The sequence below is a fragment of the Colias philodice genome, chromosome 8 (genome assembly GCF_061535455.1).
Source record: "Colias philodice isolate Cphi_HAF_F1 chromosome 8, ilColPhil1 Martin Lab GWU primary, whole genome shotgun sequence".
NCBI lineage: Eukaryota > Metazoa > Arthropoda > Insecta > Lepidoptera > Pieridae > Colias > Colias philodice.
Window position 1 is genome coordinate 3,139,163 of NC_143093.1, and position 18,030 is coordinate 3,157,192.

General features: G+C 32.6%; 1 protein-coding gene across 2 annotated transcripts in view; it reads right to left on the bottom strand.

Annotated features, from left to right (window-relative positions):
- Window positions 1-262: 262 nt before the first annotated feature.
- The window catches only part of LOC149486397 (homeobox protein unc-4-like), a 37,485-nt gene continuing 19,717 nt past the window's right edge, over window positions 263-18,030 (bottom strand). Inside the window, exons 2-4 of one of the 2 annotated variants that reach the window (XM_089697800.1) lie at window positions 11,492-11,664; window positions 2,232-2,371; window positions 263-1,614 (exon numbers count right to left, since the gene is read on the bottom strand). In XM_089697800.1, the coding sequence (XP_089553926.1) occupies window positions 1,110-1,614; window positions 2,232-2,371; window positions 11,492-11,664 (818 nt within the window). In that variant the 3' untranslated portion in view covers window positions 263-1,109. Of the gene's footprint in view, window positions 1,624-2,231; window positions 2,372-11,491; window positions 11,665-18,030 lie in introns of both variants that reach the window. The other variant, XM_089697799.1, reaches the window with a different exon arrangement.

Sequence of the window (18,030 nt, forward strand, 5' to 3'; positions counted from 1 at the left end):
GATTATTGCGCACAATAATAATTGTTCTTTCATATTAAAATAATAGGAGTTCCTAATTTTAACAACTACATATTTGTATTGTTTATTTCATTTCCTCGTACGGCTTTGTGAAACAAAATGGTCAGTGACCTTTCAGAATGAGATTTTTTATAAGCTGCTTAATTTATATTGTTTTTAATTGCTTAAAAATGATTTTTTAATTTAATATTTTTATATTAATACGAATTAATAGCAAGGAATTATTTAAAATATTTTCACAATTTCCTCATAATTTCAAAGGTTTATTAAAATCAATTTTATATTTAACACACAAGAAACTTGTAATAAGGACAATTTATGAAACAATGTAGCTAGGCGGCAAGAAATTATATTTTAATGGAGTAATTACGTTAATCGCTGACCGCTCTCGGTAATGACGCGAACTTACTAAATAAGTGCGAACATAGGAAATTAAACTTTCAACTATGTATTTGCAGACTTTGCTTTTCATTTAAAACAAGAAAATCTTTCAAAGTAATGTTTGAACAATAATTCTTTATATTTTTACAAATATATTCGATTTCAGTTATAATAAATGTATTGCGTTATTTTTCGTTGCACGTTTTCAAATTAAATAAATATGATAAAACAATTTGGTTAAGATCAACAATAAAATCTGAAATTATAAATAAAAAGATAACAAATATCTCTTATTGCCCCGTAAGTTAACTTTATAATAAATATAGTCTATTTACATTAACTCTATATAATACAACTTATGATTATATTCACAGGAGATATGTTAAGTGGTGCCTATCAAGTCTTATATAACCAAACTAGATATTCTTTCAATATACAAACACATTCTTCACATAAATTTCAACGATTTTGAATGCATAATATTCACAAATACAGTCATAATAAGTGTTATGTTGACGAATATTTTAAGCTGAGAACATTCATTTAATTCCGATCTATAAATCGCATTTGTCATTTAGTCTAGTTTAATATATTCTATAGTAATTGTCTGCTTGTCTTATTTGATTAATGAGAAGTGTTTGTATAATGCACAAAACCGTCTGTAAACAGAGAAACAAAACACACACAGTACAAAGCCTCTACAGTTATTTTCACGTGTTAAGCAAAGACTCTATACTGAACGGATTGTGTTTTCTTGTTCCCCCATTCTTAGACAAATCCTGCTCTGACGATGTTCCGCTTAGGTCTAAAGACACCGCTCTCCCAGAATCGAAGTCAAATTTGTCAAAGTTCGCTGCAGCAGCGGTGAATTGCTTGAAGAAGGATGGTTGAGGGTCGGGGAGCGGGCTGAAGTTCCTGCCGGAGTGCGCGTCTGACGTCGAGCTGTCAGAGTTGTTGATAGCATCGCCGCTAGATGGCGCACGGAGCCGACCAGCTAGCGAGAAGTCTTCGGGACCAGAGTCGTGACAAGAGTCTCCACCTACCACATCAATCATACACTCCTCTCCTTCGATTTCCCCGTCGGAATCCGAGTAGAGACCGCTGTTCCTATGCTGCGCCAAGTACTCTGCTTTCAGGGCCTCAAGATCTACAGCTATCCCCTTCGCCCGCAGCTTCCTCGCCTGCCTCTCTAGCGCTTTTGCCAGCTTCTTTCTTCTTCTCGCCCTGTTTAAGAAAATAGGGCTTAATTAGTATAGAACCTAATTTTATAGTTGCATGAAACATTGATTACGTATGGGTAATTACTGCATACTTTATAAACTGCGTCGTAAACCTACAATCTACATAATAAATGTTTTATTTCTAATTAGTGTAAGTAAATATGTGAAATATGAAAGTTCCGGAATAGGTACAATATAATAATTTTGCCCACTAATTGAGCCCACCAGTATATTTTAACTTTGTAACAACCATGCTAGGTATAATGTATTTTAACCCAAACATTTATTTATTCAATATGACTTCATCTAGGAGCACTTTTGAGTCGCGTCATAATATATTTTTAACATTTAGGTACCACCGATTAACAAATTGATAACTGCGGAATTAAATAAGAAAAACATGAAAGAATACATCATAACTGCACTGAATACTATATAATGCTGAAAAAAATAACAATAAAAGTTTTAATTGTGATAGAGCAGCTTGATTTTCTAATGAAAAAAAATAGAGGAAAAATTTTATTGATGATAAAATTTTTCCTCTATTCAATATTTATGTAACTAGCAATGAATCTATATGGTTTCTACCACTATGTCCTGTAATTGACTCACCTCTCGCGGGCTCTCAGCTCATGGGGCGGTATGGGCTCCCCGGAACACGACTGTGGGTGCGCGTTGTGCGCGGGTCGCCCGGGTCCCTTCTTCGTGTGCTCTTTCTTACGCCATTTTGCGCGACGGTTTTGAAACCAGACCTGGTGGAAGATAATAAACTCAAAACTCAACCTCAAACATTTATTTATTCAATTAGACTTCTTCTAGAAGCACTTTTAAACCGTCATTACATATTTAAAACATTTACCACCGATTCGGAAAGCAGTATCTACGGAGAAGAACCGGCAAGAAACTCCATAGTTGCTCTTTTAAATCATGCCAGTTTTACAATTTAATTTTGCAAAATACATATGTAACATCATCATTATAATTAAATAATATACTTAATGATGATGTCACATATGTAAATAATTTATGAGTAACTTGGAAGGATTTATGTATGTGTTTTATTATAAGTAGGTATAGTGAAAAGATATTTGGGTAGATACTAAGTAGTAGAGTTTTTATAATATCGATTTACAAATAAAATACATTTTATTTCTCTTTTCCTTTTTGAAATATTTTGAAGAAGAGATAAAAAAAATGCTTCGATGTAGCTGAAACTCATTGGTGTTATTAATTAGACAAAAGAGGTTTATACGTTCAATATTTTAACAAAGTAACATTCCATATAGTAAAAATATAAAACTTTCTAATAAAACATTTCCCTCATTAATAACTGTTGTATAAATTTGAATAAAATACACCAACAATTACATATTGTAATTTATAATGCCATATAATTAATATGTTTTGTCAGCGGGTCAATTAAAAATGAAAGTGGCGAGTGACAAATAATTTATAATAATTCATTATATCCTATTTTAATTATTCGTGCTTTCGAAGTATTGCATCGAACAAAGGTGGGACAAAGACAAATGGCAGTGGGTGTAGACTCACGTCAAATTATACAATTAATTTATCGTATCAGACTGGCTTGCTATTTTTAGCGGTACAGGCTTTGCAGTACGTACGTACGGCTATGGTTAAGCATTATTCTTATTAAATTTATATTCCTACAGAAATTCGTATTAAGGTTACTTGAAGGTACCTATGTTGAGTAAGAATAAAACAATAGTTTTAATATTTTGCAATATTATTTGTGTGTGATAAAGAGTCAGTAAGTATCTTCCCATAGAATTAGACTAAGAATATCACTGAGAATACCTACTTATAAAGATTAGGAATTTGAGGCTCTACCACCTTCTACGCTCTAACATTACGTTACGCACTGTCGTTTTCGATATCATAGTTTTCTTCCCTATTAGGATGCACTAGATTTCTGATTTTTATATTCCTCCACTCAGGTACCTTTCATGTACCTTACCTAAAAAATCTGTTCGACGCGATATTTATGCCGAATATACTAAAAACGTTATTGGCGAAATAGAATCCAAATTGAACAAAAGTAATAAAAATTAATTTATTTTATGGATGTTTAATTATCATAAACTTAATAAAGGCGAATAATATTTATGTTCTTTTCTTTACATATGTCAGAAAGGAGGGTTTTGTAAAACATATGTCGACTAAATTTAATGTTCTGGCAATCTTATTTTATGGGCAAAGGTAACCGGCAGTCGGATTAATGAGAATTAATTTAATAATTTAAACGTTTCACCTTTTATTGACGGTAAATTTTAATTATGTGAACGATATTTAATATATTGGCTTTACCTATTTATGTATTATGTTCGAGGCAGCAGATAGGTATATGTAAGTAGTATTATACTAATTCGATTGACGTCTTATTGACTTCGATCTTCGAGTTTTTCAATTAGTGGCAATTATCCCTGTGTAATATTCGATTCAGATTTGCGAATATAACAGACATAATATAACAGAAGAAAAACACAGATAGTTACGGCTACGGATAGTAATAAATATAGCTAAGGTTTGAAGTTAAAATTGACCAGTGTTTCTCAATGCCTTAAATCAAACCAAATTGTGAATACTATAACTTTAAAAAATGACGCGAAACTAAAATATCCACATATAAATTTCAAAGTACATAAACAACACAATCTTTGGAGCGTTAGTTCCAAAACATTTCAATTCCACATAACAAGCCCTTCAAATAACAAAATTGGCCGTTACAAATAACTTCATTACCATATTCTAATGCTACGTGCATATCTTTATACTATGGTGCATGTCAAGAGAATCGATTTTCAAACACCTTTAACATAAATAGGCATAATAAGGGCATAATTATGTAAAATTTCCCGCCAACTGCTCTACAAATAATCACGAACGATTTGCTTTTCAATTGTTATATTCATAAGCAAGTTCTCATGCATTTAGCTAAATGGTTTAGACTTGATGGTTTAAATGTGTTGATTAAAATCATTTTCCCGACGAATCTCAAACATGTCACCAAAAATAACAGGTTTTAATGGCTCTAACTTAGCCGAATTGATAACCTCTGAAGTCGGTTAAAAAGACTTTTTCTCAAAATTTCACTTCTTCATCATCTCTATCCCTATTTCCCTTGGTCACGGTATCACACGCGAACGGCTGGACCGATTTCAATAATTCTTTTTTTTTTAATTCCTTGTAATATGAGTATCCGGATAGGAAAGGAGAGAAAACGTAAACATGTACCACGGGCGAAGCCGGGGCGGACTGCTAGTTATTAATAGTCTAATAGCATGAAGTTTATTTAAATACAAAATGCATAAGTACTAATCCATACTAATATTATAAATGCGAAAGTAACTCTGTCTGTCTGTCTGTTACTCAATCACGCCTAAACTACTGAACCAATTTGCATGAAATTTGGTATCGAGATATTTTGATACCCGAGAAAGGACATAGGCTACCTTTTATTGCAAAATATGTACCACGGGCGAAGCCGGGGCGGGCCACTAGTTTATTATAAACTACGTAGTTATAAAATATTTTCTTATCAATTCCATGGTTTTCAATGAGCTGTAAAAATATAAAATATGCGTCAGAATGGCTAATCAAAATTAACTAAATAGCCGTGATATTCCACGCTACAAATTAACAATAGGCAATAATATATTACTCATTTACTTATATTATTTATTTTAAAATGCTAAACTTGAATGTCTATTGATTTACGCAACTTATGCATTTTGCATGTAGCTATTTTGTATAACGACGTTATTATTTGCATGTAAAATATTATAATTTATAACATCATAATATATAGTATGTTCATGTAACAGATAGGGAACATATTTTTTTGTTTTCAGTCACGTTAGAATTAATAGGTACGATTCTCTCGTCTTTATTAAGACTATTCCTATTAGACCTTTAATATTCTAGGAAATAAGGCCATAATATACCTATACTTGTTTTTGAATAAAGAAAGAATTTGTTAATTAGTCTGAATTTATCCATCATCAACATTTAAAAATTAAGGTATAAACTTATAAAGATTATATATACCTTCATTGGATAAATCTATACAGGGAAAGCAATTAAGTATATGCTATTACTAGATTTCCGCCCGCGGCTTCGCCCGCGTTTGCAAAGGAAAACCCGCATATAGTTCCCGTTCCCGTGGGATTTCCGGGATAAAAACTATCCTATGTGTTAATCCAAGTTACCCTCTATATGTGTGCTAAATTTCATTGTAATCAGTTCAGTAGTTTTTACGTGAAAGAGTAACAAACATCCATCCATACATCCATACATCCATACATCCTTACAAACTTTCGCCTTTATAATATATATTAGAAATATTAGAAATATTAGAATATTAGAATATTAGAATATTAGATATTAGATATTAGACTACGCACTCTAAAAATACTTTAACATAACTCTCAAATAACTTCTACAGAGTATAGATAATCCAAAGCTACATAGGTAGTAACTACCAAGTAGGTACCAACATACAGGTACAACATAAGTAAGATATAACATAAGTCCATATAGATTTAATTAAATCGGCGACGTGGCATTTAATCGAAATACATTGATAACAGAATAGAATAGCCAGCCGGTGGGTTGTTCCTTAATGAGGCACGTATATCCTCCCCCCCTAGGGGTGCTCCTCCGGGGTTTTTGTAACACGGTGACGTCTGTACCAAATTATCTATGGATTTATGGATTGACGGTATCGGAGTTAATTGCGGTTTTTACATTTTTGGTGATTTGTTTTGGATTATGGCTTTTATTTTATTAAATAAATATTTCTTTCTTTCTATTTTTATATAGGTAGGTAGGTATTTAATATTACAATTTAGGTAAGTACTAAATACGTTATTACGTGGTAATTTTTATAAAAGAAACGTATTTTAGAGACGTATAAGTTGAGTAGGTGCTGTACAGTGTACACGCATAAAATATTGGTATAAACATGCTCTATCTATTTTTACACCTCAAAATGTCATACAAACATATAGGTACCTACCGATTCCAAAATACATAATAGGCTACAAATGTTGTATCTATTTCCCCTGATTAGCGCAATCCGATCAGCAAATTACAGGATAATCAATACAAAGGAAAATCAATTCTATTCAATATAAGTACACATACAATAAGGTTCTATTTCCCGTAACAGATGTTTCAGGAGTTTACACAAAGACAAACGTACAGCCACCCCTCCCGGGAGTAAGCCTCATCGATACATTGCCGTCTATTTACTCTTATTTACTGCAAGGGGATCTTTAACGAGAAACTGAAAGAAAATACGTTCTAATCATGGGTGTTTTCACTTGGTAAATGGTGATTATGTGGAGAGATACGAGATGCATTGTATTAAGGGCCGATTTTTCAATGCTTGGATAAAACTTATCCGTCCAATAGTATTACACGATAATATTAAAATGTCACGTAAACTGTCAAATACGGGCAATTAGAATATGTTTTTAAAATGGAAGTTTTATACATTATTCGACGATGTATGTAGATATGTAATGTAATGTTTAATATTATTTGTACCTACACTGTAGTTTAGTTAAGGTGGTTCAGCAGAATTTCAGTCTTCTATTGAAAATTGATATGGAAAGATTGTTTCTAAGTTTTTGGAGTATTGTGTTTAAATTATTTCTAAACGATATATAGCGGTTAAGACCTATTTTATAATTATTTTCGCTTACATCTAACTGTTCATTAAAATTGTAATAGATATCAGTGAATATCAACATCACCCTATAGCTTTGTCATGTAAATTATCCAAAACTCTATCTAATCTACAATAATTAATTTAAGGATTTTGAAATGAGCAATATAAATCTTTAAAATTTCACATTGAACTATTTAAGTAATACTAATTGTAACGACTTTATGGTCAGTTCACTCATGACTCAATGTATTTTAAGTAACACATAATTATCTTTTATCACCATAATAACACGCTGGTTTTATTACAATTATGACAGAATTATTACAGTTATAATGAGTGTCCGAGTGTCCGCCTCTCGTTACAAATAGATATTGTCTTAAATCACTTTATAACGAAGCACGTCTTGTTTGCTAGAGCGAAAATTTATATCTTAATATACAGAGAGGCAACCCTACGTACACGCCTGTCTATCTTTTGCCGCTAAGCCTAGGGCGGTAAACTTGTCTCGTATTTGATAGCGAAGCTCAGACAGAGACAACAGCAGTAAGAAAATGCAGAAGAGCGACGGGGAGAGCAACATCTCCTTAAATTTTATATTCTATCCGCATTTTGTCGCCTAAGCGTTCCATTTAGTGTTCCATATTTAAACCTTGCGCTTTTTCTTTTTCTTTCAGCCAAGCGGAGAATGTAACGTATTTTTTTTTCTTTTAACTTTCAGGGGTGGAACACTGTGTGTGTGCGGAATACTGATGTGTGCGTGCGACCGCCAACGCCCTGTTAGGGAATGAAATTGGCATATAAATGTAAATTTTATGCTATGAATTTTAAAATGAAGTCGATACTTCCTCGCTTACAGCGGAACAAGTGCCGTTTTCGCAAGTTTTACGTCTGCCTCGTATGAAATTACATTTAAATTAGCTCTTTAGTCAAAAAATACGCTATGATAGCTTCAGACATCTCATTTACAGAATATAAGTAGGTACCTACTTACATACGTAATATAATTATTAATTACATATTACATACCTAAGTGTATTGGGGCTTATGAGCAAGCCGTACATTCTTCTAAGTAAGAGAATGTATCTTGTATCTTGTACCAACAACGCAACAATAAAATTGGAGCAATATTCAATGTATTTAAAAATACATAGCTCTCCAATGAAATGGCAAAAAATATTAACGCCGTGAACGCACCCTCGCCCGTTCAAGCCAACGAAGAAAAAGAGAAAATCAAGTGGAGGAAAAAATCCACTTTACAAACGCAAACAAGTCACTTTAACTTTATTGAGCTGTAATCGAATTGTGACGTCCCTATAGCAGCCGCACGATTCGGGTCGGTGCTGCGGAATCTATATCCATCCTTATCTCGCCCGACCATTTAAATCTATGCGATTCAATCGTGCCGTCTCGCTCGCGTCCCAGGGGTGCCGGCGAGATTGCAATCTTTTGATTTATACCAACTATTAGGAGTGCTGTGGGATAGTCTGTCTTGGACGAGATTTCCTCGATAAGCGTTGGATACAATCGACGTTAGTACTGATTATAGAAATAGATTTATACCCAAATGAAATTGGTGCGATTTATAAAATGATATAGATACATGGGTAATGGGTATCTCAATATAATGTTTATAAACATTATTTAAGTGTTATTACAAGCTATCAATGTTTTCAGTTACTAATAAGATTGCTGAGGAATGCAATGATTATCACCAATTGAATATTTGTATTTTATTGGTTGTTAAAATTTTAAGAGAATTTGGGCAATTTCCATGTAATTAAAATAGTACCTAATAATTATTTAAAATATGTATGACATTGAATAATTACAATTACATTTCATTTTCAGTAATAATATTTTTTTTCTTGCAAATTCGTACCCAAAATCTACCATTTAAAAATACATCTCAATCTGCGACTTATTAAATCCGCATACAAAAGTTATCCCCAAAATATTGCTTACAATACGCTATTATCCCAAGTTGACCGCTGGTCGAATGCGATTCGACCGCAGTCCCTGGCGGTCGTTTAGGACCGGGAAAAAGAAGCACCCCTCATTTTATATTGAGCATGTTTCTTGATGGTAAGTAATGTTTGGACATAGGTGATAGGAGTGTTGAAAAGTAGTGATCATTTACTATTTTAAGCATTAAAAATAGAGCTGTATGTTTGAATATCATTTAAATATAGAGACCTTTAATTTTTTTATTTGTAGTCATTTGATTGCTTAATTTATTCCGTCTTATTTTTTTTTAAGAAAAATGCACATTGTAGGTACACTGCTACTCTTCATATTGATTACATATTAAACAGTTAATAATGACAGCACGATAATAAATTATCCTTGTTAACAATACATAATTAGGCTAATCTAATTGGCTTAGGTACTTATCGATGGAAAAAACGTTATAATTCAAATATCAAACAATTTATACAACCTAACTTCAGAACCAATTAATTCCTCAATAATAACACGAGCCTCCATATTCACTGTCTCATCAATGTATCAATAAATTAGAATAATCGTTATAAAATACATGTCCTCGCATTCCAGTTTAAATGAAAAGCGACGCTCAAAGGGCAGGCTATAATTTATAATTATCGAGTAAAACCGGTGAAATTAAGATGTTCCGTGTAAAGGTGGATTGATACATCAATGTACAGAATAAAAACAGCTTAGTTTGTTTACGAATGACGTTGAGAATATGAATGAGCGTAAGTAGTGGAAATTATAAAAATTAACATTTTTATTATTAAGAATTTTACAATGTTGCGAACAGTTGCAAAGAATAGGTACATATCGATTAAAATTTAAATATTGCTCGGTTAATAAAAGCTTCAGGAAATTCAGTTATATATTTAAATCATTGCGAATCCTTCATAGTTCAGGATCCATCGCCCATTTTTGCACTTGATTACTATCAAGCTAATTTTCCGTGAGTAGCTTTATTTTGATGAGACGCCCAATAATTTCCTGTACGAAACTCTCGATTGTGGTAGCTTACAGAGGTAACAAGGATAAAATGTTTTGATTTGATGGTTCTCAAATATTCATTACGCAATTTTTAGTAGAGTTTCGTACAGAAAATTATTGGGCGTCTCATCAAAATAAAGCTACTCACGGAAAATTAGCTTGACAGTAATCACGTGCAAAAATGGCAGAAGGATCCTGGACTATCAAAAGAGCAAAAGAATCAATTATAGATTATATAGAGCATGTGTGACGTTATAAAAATTTAACGTTACTAATAACTTGAGTTCGGGAATGTTCCCGAGGAATCGAGTTTTTTTTATAACGTTTATGTAGGTAATATACCCATGCCAATGTTTAACATGAGTTAAATAACATACACTAAAACAATCCACTCTTAATTTCCACATCATATTTATAGACGTGATACTTTAGCACATAAAAAGGAATAGAGGCGCAACGCAAAAAGTAAGCCATAAACACGTGTTTATATCCATTATTCTAAGCGAGAGTATACGCTTGGCTAAACTTAAGTTAACTGAGCAACAAAGGGTTAACATTAAAACAGCGTGTCCAAAGCGATCGTCAAATGTGTTCTCCGTTTATGTGATATGGTGTTTCCTGTCAGTTAAGTTGTCAATAAACTTATAACAGCTTAAGCAAGGTGTGGTGAAGCTATTGTTCAGTCTATTTTAAACAACATTGTACTTGTTTATGTATTCACTTCTCTGTTTACTGGTTTTGTTAGAGCAGTAAATAAGATCAGTATCTTATTGCATATATGATAGGCCGTAAGGATGATGTTAAAATGTTGTTTTTTGATAAAATTCTGCAGATATTGTAAGTTTGTTGATGTCATAAGTTATCACCATAAAAATTAAGTAGAAACTGCGCTATACAAATTTTCTGGAAAATATTTTGAGATAGTCGTATGTAATGCCGGTGTAAAATATATCTATTTATCTGCTCTAAAGCTTTTTAAATGTAAAGTATAGATAGCTTTATGACTTCGGTCATGTGTGTACCTACATACTTAATTTGTCTTTTATTTTATTTTTATACGTAAACTACCTTAGAGCATTATAGGTATCTATAGACATTTTAAGTACAACCTACTTAAAAACATCTGGACAAACGTTCAGATTGCAATTACCTATAAACTTTTCAAGACACCTCATATAAAAAAATAATATTACAACGAACTTACCGCGACTCTACTCTCTTTCAGGTCCAGTCGCATCGCCAGAGCCTCCCTCATGAAGACATCTGGATAGTGTGACGCGAGGAACGCTCTCTCCAGCTCTTCCAGTTGCCAGGAGTTGAAGTTCGTTCTGGAACGTCTTCGCTTGCCGCTGTCACCGTCGTCATCACCGACACCACCTTGAATGATTAGAAGGAATTAGTATGTGGAAATTGGAAATAAAAAGCTATAAAAAAACTAAGTTAAAATAGAGAATGATTTTGGAAATAGTATCTAATTAATAATATTTGATTTTATATTCTAAAATTTTTGTAAAAAGGGAATCATTTGTCGACTTTTCTTATCCAATTTTATAAAAATATGCTTGTATTCTCTAGGTAAGAGATCAGAAGCTGACAATAAATGTTAATACTATAATGTAATATACTTATGTTTAATTTTGCCTTATCCCTACATTCCCTACAGTTTCACAAAATATTTAATTAGGGACCGTTTACATAACTGATAAATAAATAAATATTAAAAAAAATATAGAGACACAGACAAAAAATAAGAATGAAATTGGCAAGTCATTTACAATTTAATTATCTAGTCTAGCCTGGTTGACTGGTTTAACAAACTACGAGGATTTTCAATTTAAAATATAATTAATTAATAACATCGCTAACGGATAAAGACATCAAACATCTTGATAGAGATATATTTAATATATTTAATAGTTATTTAATCTTACATACGACATTGTATTTTATATGAGCCTGGAATTAATACGTGGATGCGTTTTGATTGAAAACTATAAAACTCGGCGTTAAACCACGCTATTAATATTAATATATGTGTTTTCTTATTGGAAATTATCTGTACCGTATGGAGGTACATATAATGATGTAGGTACTAGAAAGTACTGTTATAAATCTACAGGTATTTAATATACCTAAAGAATAAAGATAGGTTTACAATGATATGTACAACAAATAGTTGTTTAATCTCTATGAAATGCTACTTAGCCACGAATGTCAACAACGAACTATAAACATACTTAGCCTGTGATGTGGTATTTTATTTCTTTCCATTCAATTTAAACTTTCTGTATGGATAAAATTTAATGTTAAGATTAGGTAAAATTTGTATATTATTTTAATTGTTCCTACTTACTGAAAGATTAAGTAAATGCAATAAAAGTTTTATAGGACATGATTAAAAAGAGCAACTATGGAGTTTCTTGCCGATTCTTCTCCGTAGATACTGCTTTCCGAATCGGTGGTAAATGTTAAAAATATGTACTTAATGACGTTTCAAAAGTGCTTCTAGAAGAAGTCTAATTGAATAAATAAATGTTTGAGTTTGAGTTTGAGTTTGAGGAGATCAAGATAAATAGTTAATTTATAAATTTAATTAAATTATGATTGATTGTCTTTCAGTTTTAATTAAGTTAGATATATTAGTTCTCAATTGAGAAAACATTGGCCAGTTAATCTATAAAATTCAATGTCATCAGTGAGGTTGATCAATGTGATAATTGATCAAAATATTATTTTAGATATAATTTAGCAAATTGATAAATAAATTTTAACAATAAAGGTCCCTTTAAACGGACACTGATCAGAAATTACGTCGAATTCCTGCACGAGACATAAAATCTTTTAAACAACTCATTTCTACATTGACCATTACGGAAAATCCTTTGCCAGTTAAAACAAACCCGCGACCGGGGGCTCATAAAAAAGAGATAATCTCCGACAAAGCGTCAGAACAAGTTTCAGAAAATAGAATATAATTTATAATTTTCTCTCGGTGATTTTAATTAAAAATGGTCCCTAGAGAGAGACGGGTATAGCTGTCAGACGCGAGTGTAAGAGGGATGGTTGGAAATTAGTAGCTCTCCCTCCACGGCTAAATAAATTAGAAGTGATTAAGAGGAGCGCCGTTGTTATGAACACGTCGTTATCCTGTCTTTTAATTTACTAAAGTGTTATGAATCTAGTAGGCTTCGGAACATTGAGATAATATTAATAATGGAGCAGACACCACGAACAAAATCTGTGCGCCAAGATGGCGGCGCGGGGCGCGCGAATGACGGCTAGACAGTCATAGATTATGCGATGTCACTGACTCACCGCTATAGAGGCGACACTTTGTTTCTTTCTGTTTATTTTATTGCGTGCCACTCCTTACATGCACGTTGACTTGAAATTTTCTTTGTACTTACTTAATATTTATTTTAGATATAAACTGACTTTACTACGCGGGGCTAACAATATCTGGCATATAATATAGGATGAGGAGGTTCAATATGGGCTATGGGAAGTTTCATTCCTTACAAATTGAGCCTTTTTTTAGAAAAAAAATAAAAGCCGTGTAAAAATTGTGTTTAAAAAAAATTGTGTGTAATATTTAGTTCATCATCCTCAGAACATGTTCCCGGCTCAGAAATTGCTTGTATTGTTCCAGTACTATTGTAGCACACCTTCGGCTAAAATAAATATAATAATAATAATGTTAGTGATGGCTAAAATAATATTTTATTTGTTATACAAATCCGTAAAATTTTATTATTATTACTAACATCAATACAAGGAACAGCAGACTTCTTTAGAATACGCCTTCCTGCTTTTGTGGTATATTTATCCTCATCGCGAAAATGCAATGAACAGACGCTAGTTCTATCGGATGGTAACCAGGTTTCTTCACTGCGGTTGTTTTGGACAAATTTTACCCATTTTTCCCTTTCTTCACGACCCAGACATGGAAACCTTGAATAGAAAAAATATTAATCTCTGAACTAGCGGTCCGCCCCGGCTTCGCCCGTGGTACATATTTCGCAATAAAAAGTAGCCTATGTTTTTTCTCAGGGTCTAAAGATTGTCTGTGCCAAATTTCATCAAAATCGGTCCAATAGTTTATGAGCCTATTTATTACAATCAAACAAACAAACAAAGTTTTCCTCTTTATAATATTTGTGCAGATAAATAAATAATAATTCAATTATACGTTCAAGTCAGTAGCTTATACAATATCAATTAAAATTGATTAAAATCAATTAACAAAAAAAAATTGGTGATTAAGTAATTGATTTTCATATTTCATGATTTCACCTTTTTTCAATTAACAACCAGTCTATGCTTTTCTAAATATGTAAAATTATTATTTTATACTATAAAAATATACGCCAGCAAATATTACTAACAACACTTATTTCATGCCCAATGTCATATCTTAAATTTTTAATCTATGACAAATGACGCAAAATGTCGCCCGCCAAAAATTTTGTTCTAACTAAGTTTTAAAAATTATTATCTAGTTACTTACAGATTGAAAAGTTATTCCTTTGCACTTTTCCGTATTATTTGTATTATTTGTGCAATATCTTAACACACACGTAGGCATATTTGATGCGTTTCACTTTAAAACAAATAAAAAATGAGCGTGACGTTCGCGCCAATGAGCGAGCAAGCGACTGAGTGCAGTTACGCCACATGACGTATGTTGAGTGGAACATAAGTGGTGTAGGCGGTATCGACTCCATATTAATATTATCTCAATGCTTCGGAATTGAATTGATCACGATTCACGAACTAACGATGTCTGGCTTCAAGTAGGTAATATACTGGTAGGTAATTACTAATTAACACTGGTTTTACACGAAGTCTAATATCGATATAGATAGGTACACTTAATGTCATAAATATATCCACAACGTAATCCTAAAGACAAAACAATGATAAACTTAAATCAGATCTCCTTCCGACAAAATCCATTTGAAGCTTCTGAAAGTTTTGCAATGAGGAACAAGATCAATGAATTACTTCTCCGTTTGCCATGCTCCGTCCACACTGTGCTTACAAAGTATTTAGCGTAGCCACATCGCATTTGGTACACCAAATATTCAGTGGTATGCGAAGGCTCGCTTGTGGTATCGAACGCGCTGGTTCATGTAAATATTCGTTCGCCAGCTCTCCTTCGCATCGTGTGGCCGCAGCTTTATGAGAAATTAAGTGCACGAGTGCGAACGAGACGACAAATCAAGCCTAATGAGGAGAGTGAAAGAGATGACTACGGTTATTGTATTAAAACAAACGACTGCCTTGGGTCCGCAGAGAACAGTTTTGGCGCGCTTTAATTTAGTCTTCCTCAATGTTTTAATGTCACTAGGGAGGGGGAGGGGGCTAAGTATCTATTTGAGGGTTGTGTTACGCGGTTAATAAATTCGTACAGTTAATAATTCTACTTTGTTCCGTTGTTTTGGTATGAATAATGGTGAAGATATGGACCCGAAGTTTATGTTTGAGTCAATTACGTTTGTTTTGTATTTACGTTCACGTGAATTAAGTTTATTCAATTTCATGATATCTGGGGGCACGGTAGTGCCCCCGCCAAGACGAACCAAGCGAGGCGCACGGGCACTACTTACCTTTTCTCGAAGCGCTTCGACGTTTTTTTGAACCCTCATAACTTGGGTTTGGATTATGCTAGATCAACAAAATTTTTTAATATATTGTCAATAGCGGACTTATTGAACATATTAAGTTTTAATTACATTAGCTTTTATACTTCAGATTTTATTTATATCTAAAAAACGCTGATTTCGTCACTGACTCACTGATGATCATCAAAATTCTTAAGGTATTTCCTAATGTCCTAGAAAGCTGAAATTTTGTATGTAAGCTAGTAGGTATTAGCACACAAACAACAAAAAAATTATAAAACTTGTAACTTTCATCCCCCAACCCCTTAAACTAGGGGATGGGAGTTTGTATGAGACCTGTAATTTTAAATTAAATTTTGATGACGCTAGAGGTCTAATCTAATAATCTAAAACTTGGTTCCCATAGATATATATATATATGTATAGGTACTCCTTGTTAAAAAAAAATTGTTACAAACAACCTACAAAAAGAAATGAAATCCCACCAAAAACATTTTCATGTAAAATGTTGCCAAGACGAGCCCATAATTATGACTCGCACTGTCAAAAAGTTATCAGATCTCATGTAGAGCCAAGCTTCTATAACACTACACGCCCTAACTCTACAAGGCCTAACTTCACAAACTCTACACCTTAGTCAAAATATGTGGCTTGGCCGTTAGTTACTACAAGAACTATTGTATAACACAAAAGTAATGAACAGTGAATTAATTTTTCACCTTACGCCGATGTGAATGTAGCGAAATGGCCAAGCCACATATTTTGACTAAGGTGTAGAGTTTGTGAAGTTAGGCCTTGTAGAGTTAGGGCGTGTAGTGTTAGAAGCTTGGCTCTACATGAGATCTGATAACTTTTTGACAGTGCGAGTCATATGGGCTCGTCTTGGCAACATTTTACATGAAAATGTTTTTGGTGGGATCACTAATGTCAAAAATGATAAAACAAAAATTAATCAAGTATTTGCGACATTTCTCCCAAATTTTCACCAAAACTTTTGTTTATTATTCGATTAGGAACGATATAAACTTTGATTGAAATTTAAGTGGAAAAATAAAACTTGATTACAACTCACAAATATCAATATCGCCATAGATCGCCATATTATTCCCAAAGAGCAATAAATTCATAGAGCAATACAATAAACGCGAATATAATCTATGAAAAACCAATCAGAAACACGCATAAAGATCGTATCTCAACAAATAAGATATAAATTATCAAGAGTCATGGAAATATATCAAATCCCCTGTATTCAGTGTAATACAATAAACGCTATCTGAGAAGATTTTATTGAATATGAACATTTAATTCTGGTCTCATGCGGAGATAGTATCACTATGAATAAAATAAAAATTTACGTACTTTGCGTGCTGTGGAAATATTCTAGACTTGTGAATGAGTTTAGGTTCACGTAGTATTTACTAATCTGTTTAGGTATATTTAAAATTGCAGAATGTAAGATATTTGCTACACAATTATATCCATTAGCAGTAGGTAGCCTATCTAATTATGTTTTAAGTAGTGTACTTACACTCTTTAGGTGGTAGAAAATTGGACGGGCTCATATGGACACAGTATTGGACATGGAATAATATGCCTCTACATAAAGATTAAAGACTATTATTGGTATAATATTATATGAGTGAGTACTGGGTACTGAGCGAAAGAAATCATGTCTTCTATGTAGGCACAACCAACGCTCAATAGGTACCTATTTAAGTATTTAATAATATTTCTTATAAGTAATAGATAAATTCCAGAAATATTTTTAAGATACTTCTTACCATAGGTATACATTTAGTGGAAATCACTGTCCAGGTGTCAAAATACTGAGAAATGGAAAGCGTAAAATTTGACGATATTCAATTTTATTCTTCCAAGAAGATGCTTATTGGAAATTATTACATCACTCGTGCTCCAGAAGTTACCAACCATTTTAGCTTCCATGTAAAGTTTGTATTTAAAGTATGACAATCTTTTTAACAGATTATAGTAAAAGTACCTATAGTAAATGTATGTTATACGAATTACATATGTTTATTAGAGAATACAAATTAAACCGGTTAATGTTTCTTTTTCTTTTGTAGCAAATAAATAAGATTATTAATAATATTTATGT